The sequence below is a fragment of the Sylvia atricapilla genome, chromosome 21 (genome assembly GCF_009819655.1).
Source record: "Sylvia atricapilla isolate bSylAtr1 chromosome 21, bSylAtr1.pri, whole genome shotgun sequence".
Classification (NCBI taxonomy): Eukaryota; Metazoa; Chordata; class Aves; order Passeriformes; family Sylviidae; genus Sylvia; species Sylvia atricapilla.
The window spans coordinates 3,106,416-3,131,059 of NC_089160.1; the positions used below are offsets into that span (position 1 = coordinate 3,106,416).

The 24,644-nt window shown below is 48.8% G+C and overlaps 1 protein-coding gene across 2 annotated transcripts in view; it reads right to left on the reverse strand.

The window, feature by feature from the left end:
• Positions 1–271: 271 nt before the first annotated feature.
• LOC136370498 (gamma-aminobutyric acid receptor subunit beta-4) overlaps positions 272–24,644 on the reverse strand; it is a 75,548-nt gene continuing 51,175 nt past the window's right edge. The window contains exons 5-9 of one of the 2 annotated variants that reach the window (XM_066333940.1): positions 12,007–12,089; positions 8,276–8,413; positions 6,679–6,831; positions 3,675–3,919; positions 272–1,466 (exon numbers count right to left, since the gene is read on the reverse strand). In XM_066333940.1, coding sequence (XP_066190037.1) covers positions 1,086–1,466; positions 3,675–3,919; positions 6,679–6,831; positions 8,276–8,413; positions 12,007–12,089 — 1,000 coding nt within the window. In that variant the 3' untranslated portion in view covers positions 272–1,085. Of the gene's footprint in view, positions 1,467–3,662; positions 3,920–6,678; positions 6,832–8,275; positions 8,414–12,006; positions 12,090–24,644 lie in introns of both variants that reach the window. The other variant, XM_066333939.1, reaches the window with a different exon arrangement.

The window sequence follows — 24,644 nt, forward strand, 5'->3', positions numbered from 1 at the left end:
CTCTTTCTACAAAAGATATTACAAAACCCCCCTCCCCAGCCCCCCTCCCCAGAAAACATGCTTGCACACACGCATCCATGGACACATGTGCCCACACACACACACACACACACACACACACACACAGATGCTCCACACACGCACATTCACACAGGAAAAACAGCTTGCAAACTCCTGAAGGTGGAAAAAGGCATCTTGCAAATATGCCTCGGTTTTGATAAGTTCCCTCCTCCCCCCCCTTCCCATAAACCCCACGTTGCCCCTTCCCTCCCAAATAATTGCCTCGTCCTCCCCTCCCTTCCCAGCTCTTCCAAAATAAATATTCTTTTTATTCGTTGGTTTAAAAGATTCTTTTAGGCTTGTAAGCAAGAGAGAGGGAGAGAGAGAAAAAGAAAAGAAAAACCTCATAGCGTGAGAATGAAACCCCATCATCTCATGGATCCATGAAGGAATAAACATGAAGGGGTTAAGAGCAGTGACAGAAGAAAGATTAAAAATATATAATAAGGCTGAAAAGTGAAGGATGAAATTCAGTAGTGAAATGGAAGTGAGGATAGAGCATTAGTGAGCACAGCCAAAGATAACCTATCGCCCCCACCAGTTTTTGACTCAACTTCTTTAAATCTCCCCCCTCTTTTTTTTTTTTTTTTTTTTTTTAACTTTTCTTGGTTTTAGGGTTTTTTTGTGTATTTTTTTCTCCTTTTTTTTCTGTCTTTTTTTCTTTTTTTTTCCTTTTTTCTTTTTTTTTTGTTTTTTGTTGGTTTTGTTGATTTTTTGTTTTGTTTTGGTTTTTTGTACAATGGTTTAAGTCCTTCAGCAGGAAACCAAAATCAAGATAAACACATCCCTCCCTGAAACCAAACCCCCTCCCAGAACCTTTCTCTCCCTTCACCCCACCCCACACTCCGTGGTTCTACATGTGCTGAAAAGAGAAGAGTAAGCTTAGAATAAACCTAATGAACCATAGGAATAAATGACAATGATAGTAAAGAGTAAAACCCAAACCCAAAAGACCGCAACACTCCTCGTGTTGTCATTGTCTGAGCGTCCGTCCCTATTATCTCTCTCTGGGAGGGCTGCAGGCATCAATTTACATAGTACAACCAGTAAACAAGGTTGAAGAATCCAAAAGTGATCGGAAAAATGATCCGTGACCACTTGTCAATGGTGCTGACGTCCGTCAGGTCCGGGATTTTGAGCTTCAGCTTGGACGACCGCCGGCGCAGGCGGCAGTTGGCGCGGTTGCGGGCGGCGGCGGCGTGGTGGCTCAGCGGGACGTGGCGGTCCAGGCTGGGGTGGTGGCCAAAGCCATCCCGAGAGGCCAGAGGCTTGCGGAACTGGATGGCCGAGCCTTCGAAGGACATGACAGAGTTTCGAGAGTCGCCCACGCTGCTCATCATGTCCGTGGCCAGCAGCTCGTTGTTCATCTCCAGCGTGCTGAGGAGGATGTTGCCATAAGGGTCGACCTGGAACGAGGAGCACAGACATGGAGGTACTGGGGTGTCCTGGGTGCCATTAGGGGTGACTCTGAGCAGATTTCTGGGTAATGATTCTGTTGGAAATTATGTGACTTATACATTTTTAAAGTAAGTTTGATGACTTAGGTTTAAACTTTCATGTGTTTCAGGTTCTGTGGTGCCCAGGGGTGCAGCTCTGAGCTCACAGTCAGTGTCACTCAGCTCTGCACACAGCAGGGACACAAAACAAATCCTTGTCCTGCTGCACACCAAGGACAACTTTCAGCCCCAAAGCACAAACAAGGGTGGGCTGGAGGGAGGAACAAGAAGGATGGGACCTCACAGCCTGGAGCTGGAATTGGACAACTAAAACCCAAAATGCAAATGGACCAAAACTTCTAAAAATGTGAGACTTCATGACCGTTTGCCCATTTTGTGACCATTTTGGGTCCACCTTGGGTGTAGCCCTGGCCAGGCTCTGTCCTGCCCAAGGTGGATGCTTAAAATCCTTTTAATAAATATCTCCTTTATTCTCTTAGCTCTGTCCAGTCTGTGTTTCAGGTCGGCCTTCCCAGGGCATCAATTCTAGTCATGGGTTGGTTCACCTTTGCCAAAGGGGAGGGAAGTTGAGGTTTCTCTTTGAAAGACTCTATTCAGCGAGGGTTTGAGTCTCACTGGGTGACACCTCCATCAACAAAAAGAAGATTCCTAGATTCTGAGAGTTTAATTTCTAGAGGTTGGGAGTAGCCAGAAGATACACAGGAGATAGAGAGACATTAATAGATATTAAACCCCTGGCAGGTTCCCAGTCTAGGAAAAGATTGATAAGAGAACCAAAGAATGAGGACCAAAAATAGCATTGAAGGTGAAGGGATCAATAATGAACACATCAAATACTAAGAACTGTGTAATGCAGAACCAGTGAATGAGAATTTCTCTGGGGCTTTTTAAAATATATAAATATGTGAAAAGTCTGGTAAAGAATCACACGTCGTTGAAATGATTTCCACTGCACATCCTGGCCAGAATAAAGAAATGCCTGACTCATTAATACTTAAAAGATGGTGTTGGAGAATTTCATTTCTTCCCCAGAGTTTGGTGGCAATACCCCCAATGGGTTCATTTGTGAGTTCTGAACGTGCTGCATTTGAGTGTTGTCCACTGCTGTTGGGGTGGAAGGAGCAGCCACTTGTGCTTGCAGGAAAATTTTTAGAGGGGGAAGTGTGGTTCTGCCAACACAGGAGGAGCAAAAGCCACAGGGGGACTTTTGGCTACACCTGGCCCATGCAAGAGGAGGGTTATGATGAGACTGGATGAAGACTATCAAGGAGGAAAAATTCCCAGTAGTCACCAGACAAGGAAAACTGGGCTTCATCTCTCACAGTGAGCACAAGGGTGTGGGCCTGAGAGACTTTTAGCCTGCTTGGCAGCTGCTAACACTTTCCCAAGGAAAAGTCTCTCAAGAAAGCTTTTTCTCAAAACAATCTTGGCAAACAAATCTCCTTTCTCAAAACAATCTTTATCCAGCTGGTGTTTTCTGATTTTGTAGTTTAACCAACGGCATTAGAGAGGTGTTGTTCCTATTCACCAGTCATGTTAAGTCTGTACCAGAACACCTTATAAAAGGTAGAAAGAATTGGACAATAAAGAGCCTTCTTTTTTTATACATTATTCCGTATAAAGAGCTTCTATACATTTTATATATATGTATATATATGTGTACATATATATATACACATATATATATGTACATATATGTATATATATATATAATGCTGTTGTACAACACAATGACACAACACTCCAGCCTCAGAAGGCTGAAGATTACTCCTCTATTTTTGGGATGTGCCTCCCTTATATACTTTTTTATGCAGACCAATTTGATTGGTGACAAGAAGACAAATAATTTCAATCACATTGGTCAGACCAGAGGAACATCAAGAAGAAGTCCCTCCTAGGGAAAGAATGCAAACGTACAAAAACACTTCTCTTGTTTGCAGAAAATTCCCTGGAAAAAGAATTTCAGAAATATACGTCAGAGATATCCCAGGCACGAACCAGGGATATATATAGATATATATTCTACATAAAGAGCCTTCTGAATTATATGGAGTCTTTCTTGTCCAACAGCGACACAGAGGCTGCTCCCAGCTCACCCAGTGGAGAGCCCCAATTCTCCTGGCACAAGGAAAGGAGAGGACAAACCTGCTCTCTCACCCTCTTCTCCTCGTAGCGGTGGCGCTCGTTGTTGGCCTTGCTGATGCGCTCGCTCTGCTTCTTCTGCTGCCGCGGCCCTCGCCCGAAGAAGATGTAGTTGACAAAAGCATACTCCAGCAGTGCCAGGAACACGAAGACGAAGCAGCCCATGAGATAAACATCGATAGCCTTGACGTAGGGGATCTTGGGGAGAGTCTCCCGCAGGTGGGTGTTGATGGTTGTCATGGTGAGCACCGTGGTGACCCCTGTGGGGAGAGGGCAGGTGCTCCGTCACTGCCGTGGGATGGTTTCTTTGAAATGCTGTTCCCAGCTCCCACATCCCTCCATCCAGCTGGGCAGCCTCAGGAGGGATGGGAGCAGCGCAGCTGGGAAGGAAGCTGTCATTATTCTAAGCCCACTTGCCCACTACAAATTGCTGCAGAAAATGAACCAGCAGCAAACTGTTGGAGAAAGAGTCAAAGCTGAGTATCATCAGAATGGTGAGGATCAGCATCCTCTGGACCCTGTTTCTGTAAGTCTCCTTGATCAGTGTGGTAGGAAACATTCAGTTTTGGTCTTTTTTACCCTCCTCTCCTCCCTTTTTTCTCCTTCATGAACTCATCAGGCTTCACTGTGTGCTACTGAATGCCTCAGCATCTTTGGCATGAGTTTATAAGCTGCTGTGTCTTTCCAATGCCATGAATTGGAGAAAGAGTGAAGAGATTTCCTCTCCATGGCACCGTCTTTTTTTTGCCTGCCTTGTAGGCTTCTGTCCTTGACCCCATCAGTTCCCACCTTCCTCTCACCAGCTTTACCATTCATTACATCAATTATCACTTGTACACATTCCTCCCATGGTTCTCACACTCTCCTTTTTAGGCCTCCTCACATTTCTTGCATCTCAAATAAGCATTTTGTGAACACTTTTGTCCCCATCTACTCAGTTCCAAAAACCTGATTCACTATGATTACTCTCACAGCTTCAGTCCTCTTCTTCAGACTCTTCCTTTCTCTGGACTGTCAGAGTGGCCTCAGACCTGCCTCTTTGACAGTCTTCTGCCAGCTCCTAAATCATGGCAATGAGCCTTCATACTTCTTTTGGGGGTGGTAGCTCCTCCTCTTCAACCTAGTCCTCCTCTGCTTCTCTAGCTGTTCTTACTACCTTGCTGATCTCCTTTTCTCCTCTTTTCCTCCTCCTCTCTCCATTGGCAGCTCTGATAATCTCCATGACCTTAATTTGCTCCTGTGGTTTCAGCCCCACCTCTGCACTGATGGCTCTCTGTGCACCCTGCACCTCTGCTTCTCCTGTTCCTCCTTCACCCTCGCTGTGTCTTTGGTGTCATTCCTGATAAAAGACTGAAAGAACTATTAGCCTTCAGTTGGGTAAACAGAAGGGAGATGTATTTATATACACACAATATGGCCTATATTTAGGCAGTAGCCTAAATATACAGAAATCTGAGGCAAAGAAATGGAGAATAGAATGTTCTCCACGTCTCCATTAAGAAGTGGACAAATTGCAATGGAGACTTAGGGCAAAGAGGAGCCCTTTGACTGCGCAAGCAGGTAAATCTGGAGATAAAGTGACCAGAGGAGGCTGAGCAGTTTCCTTTTTTGGAGCTTTTTATGGATTAGTTAGGTCGAGAACTGTCAGGAATTGTTTAGGCAGAGCAGCTGCAGTTCTGATCTACAATGTTTTTCTTCTGTCTTCTCCTTTGAGTCCAGATGTCAGCAGAAATTCAGCAGCTGTGCATATCACCTCCACCCTTCTGCTTGTGCTTTCACGTCGGCCGTGCTCTCTTTCTTCTCTCTCTGATTACACTCCTGTCAGTGCAACTTACCCTTTTAATTTACCAAGTTCTTCTTCCCTCCCTGCCTCCCTGCTCCAGCCTCTCGAAGCAGGCAAAGCCAAATCACCTCTTTTATACCTTTGTGCAACCTCAAACTCTTTCTCCTAGAGCTACTTGAAGCTTTGCTGTAAGACCCATCCTCTCCCTGAGCTGCACTGCCTCTCTGAGCCTTGTCCCACTCACAGATCCAGCCCTGCTCCCTCCTTACCTCTCCCATTGCCTCTGAACTTTCCCTCGTGTCACACAGCCCCATTCTCATATGCCAGCCATCCCCCCTTTCTCCTGTTCCTCCTTCAAATCCCTCATCTGCCATCCACCCCCACTTCCCTTCTGTTGCTTAAAAGACCTCAGGTTTTTTTTTCCCCTCGTAGAGGAAAACATTCCTATTTAGGGGAGCATGTGCCAAGGAAGAACTTGGACTTTTAACTGCTGTCCCACATTTGCCTTGGCCATGAAGGTCTCCATCTGCACAGAGTGTCTGTATGGGGCCTGACCTATCAGAAAAATGTGTAATGCCCCTTCCTTTATTGCTTTCATTATTTAACCATTCCCATACAACATTTTGGCCATCCAGGCTCAGCAGTAATCACCCAGCTGACCTCTCCTGGAACACCAGTTGACAAAGAGGTGCCCAGATTTCTCTTCTTAAGAAAACCAGTGCAAACCAGAGCAAAGGAACTCGGGCACGTCAGGGTCCCACACACCTGAGAATCAGTGGCCATCTACATTTTTGTTTAGAGAGTTTAAACTCACGCCCAGAAATGTTTTGGTAGGACTTTTACTGATTCAAATAAAACAGACTCCAGTTTGGAAAGTACTAACAAACAAAAAAAATCAAACCAAAACCAAAAAAACCCAAAACCAAAAAAAACCCCAAAAAACCAAAACAAAAAATCCCCAAACCCAAACAAACAAAAAGACCCCACGGACAACCAAACAAATCCCCAAAAAACCAATGAACAAACAAACAAAAAAACCCCAAACCAAACCAGTAAAAAAGAGATGTAACTCTTCTGATTGAAAATTGGTAGTTTTTCTCAGGAAAAGAAATTATGTCCATTTGGGATGACAACTTTGACGGACTTAATTGCTACCTCATAAAGTAAAGGGATTTTCTTTGTTAGAGCTGATCTCCCTCAAGAAAACACCTCCAAAGTACAATGAAAAGTCCATACCCAGTGCCACTCGTGCAGCAGAAGCATCGTAATTGATCCAGAAGGAGACCCAGGAGAGGATGGTGATGAGGATGGATGGCATGTAGGTCTGCAGGATGAAGTAACCAATGTTCCTCTTAATCCGGAAACTCAGGGACAGGCGCAGATATGAACCTGCCAACGAGACGTTAGAGGAGGATGTGATTTGAGAGGAGGGCAAGGCTGTATTTGTGCTAAGAGCTTTAGGTTAGGAATTGATATTTTACTTGAAAAAGTTCTCAAGAGGCAGGGATAATGGGAAATCTCCTGTTTCCTGCAGCTAGTTTTGCAGACCGGTCAGTTTTTGCAAGTGGTCCATTCAGAACCTGCTCAATAGTCCCAAAGTATTAAGAAGAAAGGAAAATCTACATAAGTCACATTATTCTATCAGCCATCATGGGAGAATGGCTGCTCAGTGCTGGAATTGCTATTATGGTGCCAGCCAATATGATGGAGGCTTACACAGGAGAATTTAACCCTATATTTGGGTGCCACAAGATGATTCTCCGATGTTTCATGTGCCAATTCTGCCTCCAAACAGCAATGAAGATCTGAATCATATTTTTCCCATGCTGTTCTAAAAATGGGTTATGGTCAGACTGGGCAAATTCATATGCAAATAGAGTACTGTTAGTTAATATGAAGGTCTCTTTTTTATTATATTCAAGTTATTGCAACTTCCTCCTAATCTTTTAGCAAACCTAATGAGGATAGTGAGGACAATAAGTACTTTTTACAGCCCTTCAACTGGAGCAGGCTAATTTTGACAGGGACAAAGCAGTGCCTCCTTCATTGCTGTGAGAAAAAGTCCAAGTCATTGCTCCTCCCCACCTCTGCCCCTCAGGCAACACAGGAGCCTGAAACATGGGTGTAATCCTGGTTGGCAGCTAAAGTAACAAGAAAACAGCAGTTTTAAATCATCAAGGATGTAGACTGGGAAAAAGGAGGTGTTGTTCTCTCACCACTATGTGCCACCTGTGAACACAATATTTCACCAGTCTTTTTTTTTGTTTTGTTTTGTTTTTTGACAGGTGTGTGCTGTGCTGTTTTGGCAGTGAACTCCACCTCAGACCAGCAACCAAAATCCAAACCCCTGCAACTTTTCATCTGGCAGCACCTGAATCGTCCCAGGTATTTTCTCCAAACCCTTTTATTGCCATGTACAGATGGGTTTGCATAATTTCATAGCCCACTTGCTTCTCAATGGATATAATTTCTCCTTACTATTGCACCTTCATTAGCTCTGAGACCCAGATGTAAACCACATAAAAATCAGATGAAGGCTGAGAACCTCCTCAAGAGGTTCTGAGTTCAGTCATTATTTTGACTAAGAAATGGGAACAATTGCAGCGGGGAAAATGATCCTGCAAATCTTTGAAGAGAAGCAGGAAAAAAAAAAAAAAAAAAAAAAAAGAACAAGCAAAGGTGGTGGGTGCAGAAGACACCATTTTTTTATAGAGGAACCTCAGGTTGAAGCCTAGATCTTAAGTTAGTGCCCCAGTGTTTGAATCAGAGGGATTCAAGCAGTTGGTCAGCAGCAGGTTTGCCCATCCCATGGAGCCCTTCAGCAGAGACTCACCAGTGGTGAAGACCACTTCCCTGCTGACCAGCCTCTGCTCGATGATGGTGAACTGGGGCAGCTCCAGCACCTCCATGCCCGTGACAGCAGAGTCATTCCCTTGCCAGAAGAAGACAATGTCATCCACCGTGTAACCATCTGCAGGGAGGAAGGAGCACACAGGGAGAGCTAAGCTGACAGATCACACACACCACCATTTGCACTAAGGTGGAAAAGGATCCAAAAGGAAGCCCACACCAAGCCTAGCCTCTCCCTGCTGATGTACTTCCCTTCTTCAGCTGAGCTTGGCAATACAGTCCCCAGGAGAAGAGGAAAAATTTGCCACAACTCCCACTTCTGGCTAGAATTCAGGAGAAAAAGGTGAGGCGTGGCCCATCCAGCCTTGGCTTGCACTACGTAATCTCCATGGGTGACATGACAGGGACTTGTGCTCCAGAAGCCTCTGTCAAATGCACCAAACACAGCATTCTGCTTTTTAAAAACTGCCTCCTTTTACCAGGAGGGGGAGACCACACAGTACTGACTGGTGGGACTGGGTAAACAGGGCAGCTCAGTATTAAAAATTCTACAGCAGCAGTTGAAAAGAAGTTTGAAGATCAGAGCACCTCCCTTTTCTAAGCACTCTCAGTCAAAATTCAGATCCAAGAAGTGAACAGAGTCTCTGAGGCTGGGGGCTGCTTTTACCAAGTGCTGGCTGAGAAGAGCAGCAATGAGAGAAGAGAGGAAAAGGAATTAGACTCAAATATTCATCCCTTACATTTCAATGGGTTTGTTAACTCAGCCAACGGGTGCAGCTTCTTGTTTTAACCCCAAACTCTATGTGCCAGAGAGGGCTGCTTGGGCTGGAAATGTGACCCCCAAGTACTCTGGACACGTGGGGAATGAAGCCCAGGGGATGAAACCACGAAATCCCTCACCACCAGAGCAATGTTCACAGCCCTGCCCTGTCCTTGTGGCAAGGATTCATCACAACTTGAAAATCAACAGTGCTGCCGTGTTTTGAAGCCTGTTCATTGAAGGCTGTTGCTGCACAAGGGTGACCTCAGATTCCAAGTGAAGCTTCACGGGAGCAGTAAGATCCGGCCAGGCTTTGGTACAGCTCAGGGCAAGGCTGCCTTGGGAGCGTGAGCCTCACCTGTGCCCACAGAGAGCTCGTGTTCAGCACCTGGCTCAGCCACCCACCCCAGGAGCACAGGCACTCAGGGGATGCCACCACACCCAGCACCAGGGCATCAGTGGGATCAGGGCAGTGAGGAACTGCAGAGGGGAAACCTCTGGTTGAATGTACCACCGAGGAGGAATTCTCCTCTGAGGGCTAAGGGTCACCCCAGATCAGAGCTGAACCTTTGAGGACAGCGTCATCCTGAAGCTGCTGAGTGGACAAAGGGCTCAGCAGTCTGGTCTGGTCTCACAGCTGACCCTGCTTTGAGCTGCAGGCTGAGCTAGAGACACCCTGAGGTGTCTTCCCAAAGGGAATTATTTGATGACTGTGCAGTCTCCGAGCCCACATCCTGCACTCTCAGTCATTACTGCACTTATTCACGGGTGCTGAAATACAAACCCAATCCTCCAAATGCCAGGCCACATCTGCTTCTGATGGAAATCAGCTAAGCCAAGGCTCCACCTCCCCTCCCAGCTGGCTGCTCCCAGAGTGCTAAACCCTCACACCTCCGAGTCCCCAGGGTTTCAGGAGCCTTGGGTTATCCTCCTCACACTCCTCTGTGCACAGGACCTGGCGTTTGCATCGCTCAGCCCCAGGGCTGGAACCAGCAGGGAACATCCACATCCCAAATCCCAAATCCCCCCCAGCCGCTCCTCCCGGTGGCTGATTCCAGCACCCTCCCAGCTCAGAGACACCGTGTACCATTTCACATCTCAATTCATCTGCCTCACACTCTCAGCCTTCAGTGGATGTTCCGAATTTCTCCAGGAGGTTCCCGAGCCCATTCCCCCTCTGCAGAGGTGATCCCAGCCTGTAAACAGCTCACCTCTCCACCTCCTTTGCAGTAAACAAACCAGACTGAGCTACTGAGGTTTCTCACAGCACAACATCTGCTCCAGCCCTTGAACCACTTTTTTTTGAGCATCTTTCCTCAACCTCTTCCGATTTCTCAGCTTCCTCCCTAAATTTTGGAACCCAAACACAGGCAGAGGTTGTTTCCCCATCTCAGTGACAATGTTCAGAGGCCAATCGATGCCAAGCTCTGACTCACGGCTCCCCTGGTTTATATAACAGGGCTCACTCCAGCCCCTTCTGCCAGAGCCACAGAAGCTCCAGCCGTGGTGCCCGGGGCTGCCATCCCTTCCTCACCTCCCCGTGTGGCTCCAGCCCCTGGGGATGGCCCTGCGGTCCTGCACACAGAGCTCTGCACTCGGCTGTGTTCAGAGCCCTTCCGGATGGATTCCGATTGGGAAGGATTCAAATGCGCAGCCAGCAAAAGCCCCGCACGCTGCTATCTTCATCATCCACAAATTTAACAGCAGTGACTTCAAATTTACTTCCTGATCAGCAATGAAAATGTCAAATTACGGTAACTAATTTTAGGAGATCTCACAGTTAACTAGCTCTATTCCATTTATTCTACGGCCTGCTGGTGTTGGGTACCAATTTTTGTATTTTTCTTTTTTTTTATTTTTTTATTATGGCATTATGCAATATGAAATCGAGCATGTTTTTCATGAAGCCATTTTTTAAAAGTGTTTCTAAAGGGAAAGGTTGCTTGTTCTAAAAATAAATGCCTCGCTTTGATTTCTAGCTTTAAAGAGAAAACCAAATTTCCATTTTACTTCTAAAAAGTAAACGAACTTTCACAAAGGCAAGTCATTTCCATCTGAAATATCGAAAAGTATTGATGTGACGTCTTAAAATGTCAGATTAGCAGCCTGTTTGCAGCTTGCCTCATCAGGTTTTTGTGGGATCCTGGCACACAGATAGGCAGGGGTATGCGTGTTGAGGGTTATTTTTGGGAGGGATGGGATCAACAGGCAGCGCTTATCTCCTACAGGTAAGAGCCCCAAGCTGCAGAGGGGCAGGGGACCCTATCTGCCTCCTGCTGATCCCAAACCCAGCACCTCTGCATCAGAAAAAGGCTTTTTTCTCTGAAGTGTGGCTAGGTTTTGGTTTTTAAAATACACTGGTTTTATAATCCAGCCCTAAAAGGAGTGATGTTCCAGAGTCGTGTGGAAGCAAAGAAAATGGAGCCCTGCAGATTGCCGGTGTGCAAAGTGTGTAAAAGACAAAAGCTCTGAGGATGGAAACAATTGGATCTCTTTATCTCAGCCTGGGTCTCAGGAATACTGCGAGGAAATGCAGCTTTGACGAACAAATTGGCTTGACATGACCCATTAGGAACAAAATCTCAACTCAGGGAGCTGTGGGTAATTCCCTGCCTTCTGTTTCCTTGCGTTCTACTGTCCACTGTTCCCCAGGTGCTGAGGAGTGGCAGAAAGGACACTCTGGCATCCCTGTGCCTGCAGCAGGAGCTCCTGCCCACCCCACGACCCGTGGAGCCAGCCCTGAGCAAGGACAGCTCCGCAGGGCTTCCTTAAGGCTCCGAGAGGCTTCTCCACCCTCCTGGGACTGATTTTAACACCCAGCCTGCTGCTACAGCTCGGTTTTCCTGGGAATTTCCCCCCTGGGAGGCATCCCCAGGAGCTGTGGCCGGGGCGGGTGGCATCGGGTGACATCGGGTGGCACCGCGTGGCGGGGGATGTGCCCGAGGCATACGCACAGCTCTCGATCTCCAGCGTGCAGTTCTGCTGGTCCAGCGGGTACCTCCGCAGGTCCATCATGCAGGCGGCCGTGGTGGTGATCCTGAAAGGGAAAGAAAAGGAAGAAAAAAAAAATTATTTTTTTAAAAAATCTGTTATGTCTGCTTTTTTCTTTACCAAAAAAAAAAAAAAAAAAAAAAAAAAAAAAAAAAAAAAAAATTAAAATAAAAAAAAAAAAGGAGAAATGAAAGGCAGGAGTGAAAGTCAGGCAGCATTTGGGGCCGCTGTTTCCCTGGAAACTAGGGAGATCCGGGCTGGGAGGTGTGCAGGGCCAGGGGCTGATGCGGCTCACCCCCAGTGGCACGGCACAAACCCTCCGTGCCTCACGTCAGCATCTCCCTGGGGTGGGCAGGGATCTGCTCCTGCTCCTCTGTCCCCGGGGAGAGACAAAGGACCCGGGAGTAGGCACAGCTCTGGGGGGGAAGAGGAGAGCTGCCAGCACGGAACAGGGAGACAGCAGGCACGTGTTGGTGAGGATGGATCGCTTCCATCACCCGGCAGTGACCCATTGCTGACCACATCATCACCCCCCTTCCCTCACGAGTCCCCCCAAACCCCCTGATTACAGCCCCCCATGTCCGTGCCCCTCTCTCTTTGGCACTGCCAAACCCCCAAATCCCAGAGCCCTATGGCAGAGCCCACCCCACACCCCACTAACGGAGGCACTGGGTGTGTGCATCCCCAAAAATGTAAATACGGGAGAGGATGAGGGTGGGTGTTGCTCTGGGGGTGCTGGAGCACGGGGAGGACACAGAGCAGCGCAGTGCCTGTGCTGAGGTTCAGCTGAGGATGCCAGGAGGGTCCATGTGTGCTACACGTTGTGCAGGAAGGAATATGTTGTACACCTCTGGGATTGGGGGATTTTGGGGTGAGATAGATGAGAGCATGAGAGGCAGGGACAGAGTTAATCCCCCAGAATGGCAACACCACCCTGGAGTTAACAGGCTGCCCCTCTTTCTCAAATCTATTGCTCCCCCTCACCCTTTAATGCAGTCTTCTTCCCGTGCCATGGATGTGTGCAGAGTGCTGGAGAGGGGGGAGAGATTGCTGCATTCTCCCCCTATTTTTTCAATTAACCATCTGGAAGGCATTAATCAAGCTACACATTTTTTACTATGTAGGCATAACCAGTGAACTGTTAACTAGAAAGCTTTATCTTCAGAGCCCTGTGGCCTGGGAGAGAGAAAAGAGAGGGGGAAAAAAAAAGAAAAAAACAAGAAAGCAGGGAGGATGAGATGGCGAACCAGTGAAAGAGAAGAAAAAAAAAAAAAAAGGCAAAAAACATCAATGGTAGAAAAAGAGACAAGAAAGGGGGAGAATATGGGTGAAGCTGGACATAAAATTGGAAATGGGGAGGAGGGGGGAGGAAGGGGGGAGGATAGAACAGGGTGGAAGAGGGCTGCCCTGGTGGGGTATTGGGGCAGGGGCTGTGGCAGGGCAGGCTGGCAGCCCTGCAGAGCTGCTGGCTCTTTAAGAAATCTCGTGTGCTAAATTTATCTTCTCTGCTGTCTGTGAAGTCTGTTTGTAGGAGATGAAGCCTTGAGGAGAGCCTTTGCCACTGCCTGCCGTGCTATAAATAGATCCGAAGAGACGAAGGGAATTTATATATATCCTCACTGGGTCTAGATACAACACTGCAACTGCCCTCTCTCCGAGCAGGGGGCCCAGGCGAGCTCTTAACCCTTTTATCTGTAATGCATTTGGGGTGGAGGAGAAAGCTCTGAGGGGGAGAAGGACAACAGGACGGGAACCACTTAAAAAAATCACCGCCACGGCTTTGGCATTGGGTGGATCGCTTTTCCAGCCTCCCAGGAGGAGGGCAGCTGGAAACACCATCTCACCCTAATGCTGCTGCACTGGGGTAACTGGTGGGGGCCAATAAGGAGGGCAGCAGTGACCTTGGCAGGGCAGCCCAAGGTGGGAGGTGTGGAGCCCAAGCCCAAGGAATGGTGCACGGGGATGAGTCATCGCCCTGTGCCGCACACACACGGCATCCACTCTCCGGATTATACTGCACCCCTGGGACAGCACGGACACAAATGCAGCTTCCCCGCTTCCCCTGAAAGTGTCAGATGAAAAAAATAAATGTATTAAATGAAAAATTTCCACCCCATTTGTGGAGCTCCCCCCGCTCGGGGGGTTAAAACCTCTGCACGGTGTCCATCCCCAAAATCACAGCCTGGCTGGGTTGGCTGCAGGAAGGACAGCCAGGCTCTGCTCAGAGAGGGACCCTCTTGCCAGGATTTGCTTATCACCTGCAGTGCTGGTTGGAAATGCAGAGCGTGACACAGTGAGATATGGCTACCACACTCCATGCACCAAACCCTGCTCACGCCGGCAGCTGGCGTAAATCCACAGCCACTCCAATGATTTTTGCAAGATCACACCAATTTGTATCAGCGGAGATTTACATCAGGGCAGAATGTAGCCCTGTTGATTCAAAAGGAAGGGACAGGTAGGACAGAAAGGAGAAAAACAAGATTAAGAGGACATTTGTCCTCAAAAAGCCAGAGAATTTCATTCTTTCTTTCCAGAAACGACCGGTATACCCACACTGCGTAGTCAGCATCCTCCAGAGATACCCCAGTCAGATGCAGATTCCAAACTCCAGGTGATTTGCCCTGATATGAAGCTGCCTGTGCAGGTGAATTTGGAACCATGTCAGGTTTTGGCGTGGTTTTTGAGCAGAGGTGGCACAGCTATCCACAGCTGTGCCAGGCTGTGTTTCACCTGCAGTGCCTGGCCAGCCCAGGGACACCTGCACTGCAGGACTGCCCAGCTGTGGGGGCCTCAAGTGGAACAATATTCAAGAGGCAGCTGGTCTGGGGCACCAGCTCCAGGTCAGGTCCTGCCTCTGGGCTTCCTAAACCCTGATAAACCAACCCAGGACTATCCCAGAGAGCATGGAGGTGTTTAACCCTTTAGACTTCAGATCTTATGAAGTATCCTGGGCACCAACTTCCCTTTGATAGACCCTGCTTGAAGACTCAATGTTCACCTGCCCCTAGAGGGGCTGAGGAGAGCTTTCTCCAGCTCCTTTGGTGGCTGTGTACCAGGGGGAGGTGGGACTCATGGAGGGCTGAGAGGCTTCTTGCACCTCTCACAGTCAAAGGGGAGCATGAGCAAAACTCAGGCACTTCAGTGACCTTTTGGGGTCACAGCACGTGCCGTGGTTCTCAAGGGTCCAGAAAGCCACAGCACCAACCTTTGCCTCGCTCTTTCACGGGTATAAAGAATGAGGGTATGGTATTACCTTGATACACTCTGAGCTGTTGTGTGAAGAGATGGGTTTGCCTGGCACGTGGGAGATGGCCTGGGGAGGACAGGATATGGAGATGGATGGGGGGATCGGCACTCAGGAGCTCCTGTCTCAACAGGGGTAAGAGAAAATCAAGGTGGAAGGAAAGCAAGAGGTGGAAAAATGAGGAGAGACGATGGCATGAGCACAGATGGGGAGGGCAGGAGGGGAGATGACAGAAAGGAGAGCAGAGAGTACAGGACAGACCAACAGGGAAGAGAGGAGCATCATCAGGGGGTGCACGGGGTAAAGCAGCCTGGAGAGGAAGAGCCGGAGGAGGAGGAGAGGTTAAAGGAGGGAAAGCAGAGGAGCGGATCCTCACTCCCTGAGCAGGGAGATGAGGAGACAGGGAACAAACCACCGTGCTGTAAACAGCTCTAGACAGAGCACACTGCCTCCAGAAGACGCGAGCACAGTGAAAGGGAGCAGGGAGCGCGGGGACCAGAGGGAACGCCGGGGAAGGATGCCACCTTCCCCGTGGCGTTAGCATGAGGCGCTGGCGCACGGCCAGCCCGCATCTTCTCCCTCCCCCTCCTCCTCTCCCGCTCCTCTACCCACCTCCCTCCCCTTTTAAATTCAGAAATTTGTGTGGTGTGAAATCTCATCTGCTTTGACGGCGATTCACAGAGACACTGCCCGCGGAGGGGAGCGGCTTCTCCCGCGCCGTGCGCTCAACGGAGCGTCCAGCGCCTTCCACACCGAGCTGGCCACCACCACCTGCACCTCCACCTCCCCTCTCTCCCCAATCCCTGCCCACCCCACAGGCCTCTGGGACAGCCCCTCACATTCATGATCTTCACTGCTCCTTCCCCACCAAAAACCAACCAGACATTGGTGCAATTGTTTCTCCTGAGGTCTGCAGGCAGATGTGCCATCAAAGCAGCCAAGGCCTCCCTGCCCTGCTACTCCAGTGCACAGCTGGCAGGCAAACACGGTTCATCTGGGGGGACACACTGCTGTGGGGGAAGCACCGTGCATCTCACAAAAACATAAAAGAAGAAAAAAAAAGAAAAAAAGGGACGGGGATGGGATGTCGAGCAGCTCGGGCAGGCTGATGGAGATCCCCTTCTCTGCCAGCATCATGTGGATCAGAAGCCAAAGCAACATGGATTCCTCACTCTGGAGAGTGTCCTCATCCCCAGGAGAGGCAGAGACCACCTCTAGAAAAACATCCATGGAGCTCTAAGTCACACAGGGCTAGTTCTCCGTGTCTGATTGCCACAATGAGGAAAGCTCTGCCCTCTTGAAGCTTGTATGGCCAAAGCAGATGCTGGCACGGGGAGGGTGGTGCCAACTCGACTACTGCTCTGCACTGAGCCCAGCAGCAGCAGAGCAGAGCCCCACCACAGCTGCAGCTCAAAAGGGAGCGCTCAGGTTGCTGCAAACCATCAGTTCTCCACAAATATTTCAATTCTCTGACATGAACACCACCAGCCATTTCATTCCCCCTCTGATCCTCCTCATCACTGTTTACTTATTAATGGCTTCTTGTGTCTTATTTAGAATGATTATATAAGTGCACAGGCATAGAGCAGCACAGAGCTCTGAGCTGCCATTAAACCCTGCTGCATTCCAGGGTCTCCTTTCCACCTTCTCCTTTCCCTGGTGCTGGCCACCTCCAGGGGAGCTGTCCATGCAGCTCCTGCCCCAGCCACATCTCCCTCTGCTGCAGGCTCTGAAAGCCCTCAGCCACCCCTGATCCATCCTCTGCAGCATCTCCAGCCTGTTGGGAGAACTGAGCTCACCAGCCACAAGTGTGAGGGGTAAAAGATTACTTCACCAAAATGAGGCCTGCTTGCAAAAGGAACAATCCAGGCTTTCTGAGGAGGATTGAGAAGGAGAGGGGAGAAGTTCATGACCTTTGAGGCATTGCTGAAGTGAGTGGGGGGCTTTCCCCTTAAAGCTCATCCTCACAAAATAAACTTCTGCATCATGACTGTGTCTATCCCAGCAAATTAAAAATGCCTGGCACTGGTTTGTGAGGAAACTGGCATGCAACAGCCTTGGTCTACACTTCAATTTCTACCCCACAGAAAAGGGTCTGGCTGCATGCAGAAAGCCTGTTGGGAATGGTCCCCAGCCTCTGCTGGGCTCTAGCTGGGGAATGCCCCAGGGACTGTTTATGGAGACAGAGCAAAGCCAGGAAACACTGAACTGATGGTCAGTGTCCAGCAATATTCCCTGACACCTTTGGCGTGGAAAGGACGCTGACTAAAACTCAGCATGACTGAGAACAGGAGGGGAACAGCACAGATCCCCCCACCACTGCCTTCCTAATTCCAGAGGAGACACAGCCACGCCTCAGCCTATTTCCCAGTTATGGATGGAGTGCCATGATGCAGGGACTAACACAAACACTCTCACAGCCAAAGACAAACATTTAAGTTGCTGGCTGCAACTTTCTGGATTCCAGATCTCCTGAGAAGCTGAAGATGCTCCTGTCCCCTTGGGATGGAGACTCCCAAAGCTCCTGACAGTTTGCAGCAACAAGGAGAAGGGATGGAAGCTCAGGTTCTGCAGGACTTATTCAGGCTCTCCCCATGGGGCAAGTTAGACTCCTACGGGAATTCTGGTGACTAAGAGTGGAAAAGAGAGGCAAAATTACTGTTTTGCTAAACATGGGAATAAAACCAAAACCGAGTTCTCATTCTGTACCTTCTCAAAGTCAGTCATAAAAACATGCTGGCAAATGTCACCTTCTGCCTGGCAGTAAGCACAAACTTCCAAGGGCCTGGAGGGATTTATAAACCCATGGTGGATTTTGCCATTCTTTTAACACAGCCTGATCTTTGCAAACTCCTGGAGGTCATGATTGAACCAAGAGCAAGGCAAGGATATGGAATATTCCCCCCTTGTGTGTTTGCCTAACAGTGACTCCACAAGCCTTGGCACAATCCTGCTAAGGTCACTCTGTTTCCAAAAGCATCTGTGCTTGCATAGGCATCCTTTGATAAATAACAGTGTGCACTGCACTCAGATGGAAGAGCAAAGGGAGGCTTTTCTAAACTGGTACTCAGGGTACCCCTCATCTTAACCAACCACTTTTCTGCCCCAGGAGAGAGCAAAGCTGAGCTGCCTTGACTGCAAGGTTTTGTTTTTCTGCCCCTTTATTCCACCCCAAATGCACCGTGCATTTGGCCAGCTGCCAGCTGAACTGGGGGACAAGAGAGCAGTGGAACACCTTTAAAAATGTTCTTTTCTTACAGAAGTTTCAGGTATCAGTGACTTGCACTTCACAGAGGTATCTCCCTTTGAGAGCCTCAGGCTGGCACAAGCTGCATTAATAAACCAGAATCACACAACCCTATGGGAGGTGGCAAAGAACAGGCAAAGCCCAGGACAGGCTGAAGAGTGCTGGGTGGGACAGGATATGCAGGAAGACAAAAGAGGTGCTGCCAGGGTGAGCTGGGGGCTCAGGACACACCAGCTCTCTCAGGGGACAGTGGATCCTCCCTGCCCTCTGATTCTGCTAATAAACAACTCAGACTCGTTGGAGATGTAGCACAGGCAGCAATTCCAGCCAGGATGGTGATTGCATTTGTTCTTGCAACGTGAAGGATGGAGGGGCAGCTCTGGCTTTGCTGCTTTGTTCTGGTTTTGGTTTTGTTCCCAATTTCTTCCATGGCTTCTAAGATTATTGAGAAATTCCATATTACTAAACTTCCTTCAAGTGTTTCCTGTTAAATCACTCATCCCAGCCCTAGGAGACAAAAATGCAGGAGAGGCTCTATCCTTAACCTCAACTGGGGAGCTGAGCTCTAAATTAAACCCTCATTTCCTCTCACCCACCTAATGATCTCTTGTCCAACCTCCACATCCTTGTGCTAAGGAGATGACACAAGGCAAGACTTCAGGACCAGCTCCAAGGGGGTGGATGGATGGATGGATTTGAGTCCAACATTTTGCACCCCAGCTGCCACAGGGGAGATTTCTGTTGCCTTTGCCTAACCTGCAGAGGAGCAGGCAGAGCCCCCAGAGACAGGGTAGAGCCTGAATCATCTCTCACCTTTCCAGAGAAACCTCTCTCAGGGAGGGAAAGGGAAGCAGAAAATAGTGGATTTCTTCCCTGCTGGTCTGTGAGATGGGAGAAGAAAATTGCTCAGTGGTCTCAGTAAAGGAAAAAAACCTCCTCAGTGTTAAAACTCCTGTCTTAACCCATCAGGCCAGATCCTCTGCAGAAAATCAACGAACACCCATGGAGAAAACAAGGACCTGGCTGCAGACAGCAGCTCCAAGTGAGACAGGAGCAGAAGAAACGTTTTTAATGGCTGGAGAGCTAAAAAAAACCCAGGCTGGGGCCTGGGGAATGCAAAACTGCCAGGGCTAGATCTGCTCAAGGGGCAGGTTGGGGGCTATGGAGAAGCCCCCAGGAGGAGCCCCAGGCGTGGGGAGCAGGAGGGCAGGCTCTGGGGTGGCACAGGGTGCTCTGACACTGTCCCCAAGGCTGGATGGGCCATCAGGTGGCATGTTGGACATCACTCTGCTTGGCCCCACAACGCCAGGTGGGCCAGAAGGGATGTCCTGGCTGCTGCCTCACCCAGCAGCGAGGTCTGGTCCCCAAATGGGTCAGCAATGAGGACTGGTGTCCCCCAGGAGCAGCTGAGTGGTGAGAAGTCACCATGGGGAGCAGAAACGAAGTGCTGCCAAAGCAGATACACCCGGCACCTCTCAGCTTAAACCTGCACATTCTGAGGTGTTTGAAGCATGGCAATTCTCTCTCTCTTGCTTTAAGGGATTTTTTTACACTGATGAGAGGGTTCTGCCTCCCCAGGAGAGCATTCCCTGGGCTCGGAGCCCCACGGTGCCTGGGCACCTCTGCGTGCTCCTGAACTGACTCATCCCTTAAACACACCTCGTTACATCACCAGGGCCAGGAATAAAAACCCCACCTCACACACACGTTCCCCATCACCACCACCACCCCCAGCTCAGCAGGAGGAGATCCCTCCTTCCCTCCTCACAGGATTTAGCCTCCACCACCAAATTCCCTCCGCAGTTTTCCCAGTTGCTCAGTTTTACACTGCCTGGGCTCCTCGCCAGCCAGGCACGGTCCACGCTGCGCCCTGCCTGCTTCCCAACACCCCAAATCCCCCACCAGCCCAGGGATGCAGCCTCAAATCACCTGTTCTGCCCAAATCCAGTTCTGCCTCTAACTAGAATGAAACCAAACGGCCTCAAGATTTCCCTGAAGGATGTTTTAAAGCTGGTTTCAAATACGATTCCCCAATTACCACAGGAGAATTTCAGCATTGTTACAGTCGTTGCTATTTTTAGGTCTCTGAAAACAGACAGCAAAATGCTGGTGACATCAGCACTTGACAAGTGTCGACTTGTTTCTACTACCAAATGGATGCTGCATGGTCTGGGGAAGGAAATAAAAATCCCAGACCAATGTATCGCTCGAATATGTGATAATGTAAAGCTTATTGAATGTTGGGGCAGGGCTCCAGACAGTGTCTGGAGGTCCAGGGAAAGCCTTGGTAATTCTGTTACCCAAACATCAATAGTGGTTGTAAAGCAGCTTGAAAGAGTGAGAGAAATATTGACCTGAGTGAAACATCAACATTCTCTGACATGGTTTTTCTTTATATGAAAAAAATCTCCCTGTTTTTTTTTTTGTTTGTTTAAAATTTGATGGAACCAATGCAATTTCTGACCAAACAACAACAAGAAGAAGCCATTAGGTGGAAAACCATATTACATTCAGTCAGTGCTATCCAGCTTTTCCTCAGTGTTTTATCCACCTCCCTCCACCACCCAGCAGCTTTGTCTTCGTGGGTAGCACCTTCAAGCCTCCCTTTCTGTGGCAGAATTCCCACATGGTTTTAGCACTCCCCTGTTTCACACCATGGGTGAACATCCCTCCTGTGCCTCACTCTCGTTGCAGTGAGGTGTCCAGGGGCCAGGTGACACCTCCTGCATCCTCCCGTCCCACTGGGTGCTTGCAGAGCTGGGAGTGCCCTCTGGGCTCTGTTTGGCCTTCTGGGATTTGTGCCATCTGGTAACTGGTTGGGGAAAGGGGGTAGGGAACACCAGTCCTGCAGCCCAGCACCACTGCTGCTGTTTATTCATCCCTTTTGTTGGAGACCTGGCAACCGGCTTTTAATCTGAGCCCGGTGGGAATTAATTTTGGAGTAAGCTTTTGTATGGAACGCTTCCCTGAGATGGAGCTGTGCTGCACTCCCTTCAACCATTAATTTGCTAATTCCACCCAAAACAAGAAGAATATGCTTTTCTGACACCCAGCTTTCACAGTGGATTACAGGGCTTCATCTGCTCGTGCAAACAAGTTATCTGGAGCCTGGTCTTGCTCTCACAGAAGTCATAATCTGCTCATGACTCGGGTGTGCCCTAACTTGGACCCTGAGGTCTGGTCCAGGGATTGAGCCTGGTCCTGCTGGTCCCTGAAACACTTGCTGAAGGCAGAGGCCTGCCAGGATCTCATCCTTCCCTGCTCTCTGACATCAGAGCCTGCTAGGAAAAAAAAAAATAAAAATGACTGTTGTGCCACAAATAGCATGATTGAGTCACTTTTCTACAGGATCAGCCCAGGGGAGGGGGAAGCGGCTGGCGAGAAGGTGGCAGGAGAGGAGCAGGATGTGGGCTCTGGCTCGGGGGAAAACAGGCAAGAAAGGAAAAAGGAACCAGGTATTGCCTCCTTGGGCCCTCGGCCACAGGGGCCACTCAATGGGTTTACCCCATACCCCTGAGGGTTCAGCCCGGCAGAGAAGTGGCAAAAATCAATTCGAGAGATGGCGTGATTGAGTGTGCCTTGTAAAATCAAAAAGGCTTGAATTAAGAAAGTAAATAATACAAAAACAGAGGCAAAGCCAAGCACGGTATAGAGACAAGTCTCCTATTTGCTACAACACCTCAAAAAGCCTGGAGTTTCTTTGTTCTCTTTCTTTAGTAATTAACAGTTTAGGTGGGCTTTTTGACCCTTGGCCCAATGAGATGAACAACAGGCTTTGAGTTACACCCTCGGAGCCCAATCCATGCTCCTGAGCTGGTGCTGAGCCAATTACAGTGAGAAAAACACAGAACTTTCTAGTTTAACTTCTTAAAAAGTCTAAAGGTAAACTGAAACTCTTTCCTTATTTGGAAACAACCTGCTGGGGCTGTGGGGTGCGTTAGAACACAACTCCATCTCATAAACTCCTCCACAAAATGCAAGACAAGGACAGGCTTCAGAATGCAGGGTGGACCTGCACTGCCTTTCCTGTAGGCAGGGCAAACCTGGCTGCACATTTACAGAGAGGAGGGGAATGCAGGTCAGTATTCAGGGACTGTTTTCTTGCTTGCCTACACCTCCTGGGTGTTTTTGAGTAGGATCACTATTATCTGAACCTGGAAAAAACCTGGAACTAGTACTCCTGTTTTCAGCAGAATTGCAGGTCCAGGAGTCAGTAGAGAAAGCAGCCCTAAAGAAATCCTTTTCCCACCACTTTGGGCAAAGCTAGAGGGACTTCAAGCATCCAGGGCACGTGGCTGGTACCCCCAGTGCTTTCAGCAAGCAATCCTGCCCTGAGGTACAGCTGGGGAGCAGGAGCTGCCATTGCTCAGAGCTTCACTTTGGCAATTGCCATTTTCTCCAGGGGCGAGGGAGCAGCTTCCAGGAAAACCAGCCAAAAGTTAAACCAACACAGGCGGCTCTTACTGAGGCCCTGGAAATAGCGGGCAAACAGCTGTCATTTTCTTTCATTTGGCCTGGGTGCAATTTTCCTCTTCTCTCTCCTATTTGCACAGGTCATTCCAGGGAGCTGGAATGGGAAGGGACAGTGCATGAGGAGCTGGCACAGTGTCCCACAGAGTGCAAACCCTCCACTGCCTGTCAGCCGTGCTGCTGAGCTCACACTGCTCCTTCTTGGAGCTGATGAAATGGCAGCTGATAAAAATACACTTGTGCTTGTGCTGTGCAGGTGTGTGCAGAGATTGCCCACCAGCCTGGGGGAGGCAGCTCTGTGCTCAGGTGGGGGCTGTTCAGCAGCAAAGAGCAGCCTGAGCTCAGCAGCACTCTTTGCCCCCTCCTTCCTGAATTTATACTCCTACCTGCCCCCCAAATCAAAACATCTTCTTGCCTGGCCTTCACTCCTCTTTTAATACAATGAGAAAATCTGGAGGAGTCAGATGTGGGACTGCTGCAGTTTTTCTGGTGGGTCAGTAAAGGCATCTCTGGGATCTCTGATAGTTTCAGCCAAACAGCATCATCTCATCCTGAGGGAAAGAGATGGATTTTTCTGTCCTGGGAAGGGACAGGCTCACAAAGCTGGGCTTGTTCCACCTTTTGTGGTCTCTGGGCCTGGAGCAGAAGGCATTCATTAATTCAAAGGAAAGAACAGCACAGTCATGACCCCAGGGACCCCAGGCTGTCCCTCAGCACCAACAGTGGCTGCTGCTCCTTTGGTTTCCCAGGGCTCTGCTGCAGGGAGAGCACAGGGCACCACCACCTCCTGCTTTGCCATGCCAACTGCCAGCCCTCTCCCTCCCCAAACAGCCCTGCCACTCAGAGAGGTGCAAAATAATCCTACAAGTCACCCTTTGCCACAGAACACAGCACAAGAGCTGATGCTGTAAATAGGAAGGATGGGTGGACCCTCTCTGAAGGGGAAAGGTCTTTCCCTTTGCTGCACTGGGACATAAGCCCAGAGATGCTATCACAAAGATTTGTGGAGGTAGGTCAAAAGAGCCAGCTGTGAATTTTGGAAATTGAAAAGGGAAAAATAAAAAAGACAAAAATAAAAAACTCTCACCAAACAAACCCAACAACAACCACAAAAACAAACCAACAATACTAAGAATAAGGTGAACGAATATAGGATTGGAAAAACTCATTTCCTGGATTTCAGCTACAGCATCCTGCAGTTGCAAATTTGCATTTTAGCTTTCTGACTCTCCACTTTATTTCCTACCCTGGCCCCTTCACATACCCAGACAACAGAGTAAGACCAACCTTTTCTCCCTCCACTTCACACAAGCACAGCAATTTCAAAGGCCTTGGGCTTGCCTATGTCAGTTTGTTCCAGACACCACAAAAAGTGTCCTCACTGAGGACCATTCTCCTCCCGGATATCAATTTTCATGCCTCGGTCTTCAGAATTGTTCTAGTAAACAGACATTTTTTTTTAAACGGTACACAGACCCATCTTGAACACAAAAAAAAGTGACTGAAGTGGTTTGACTAAAAAGCTACAGAAATTTAGCCTTGGATAACACAGCAACAAAGGCTCATCTCCATAGCCCAAACTTGCAGAAAATTATAAGCAACTGAAAATGAGTGTTTCAAATGGAAGTGTTATGCAA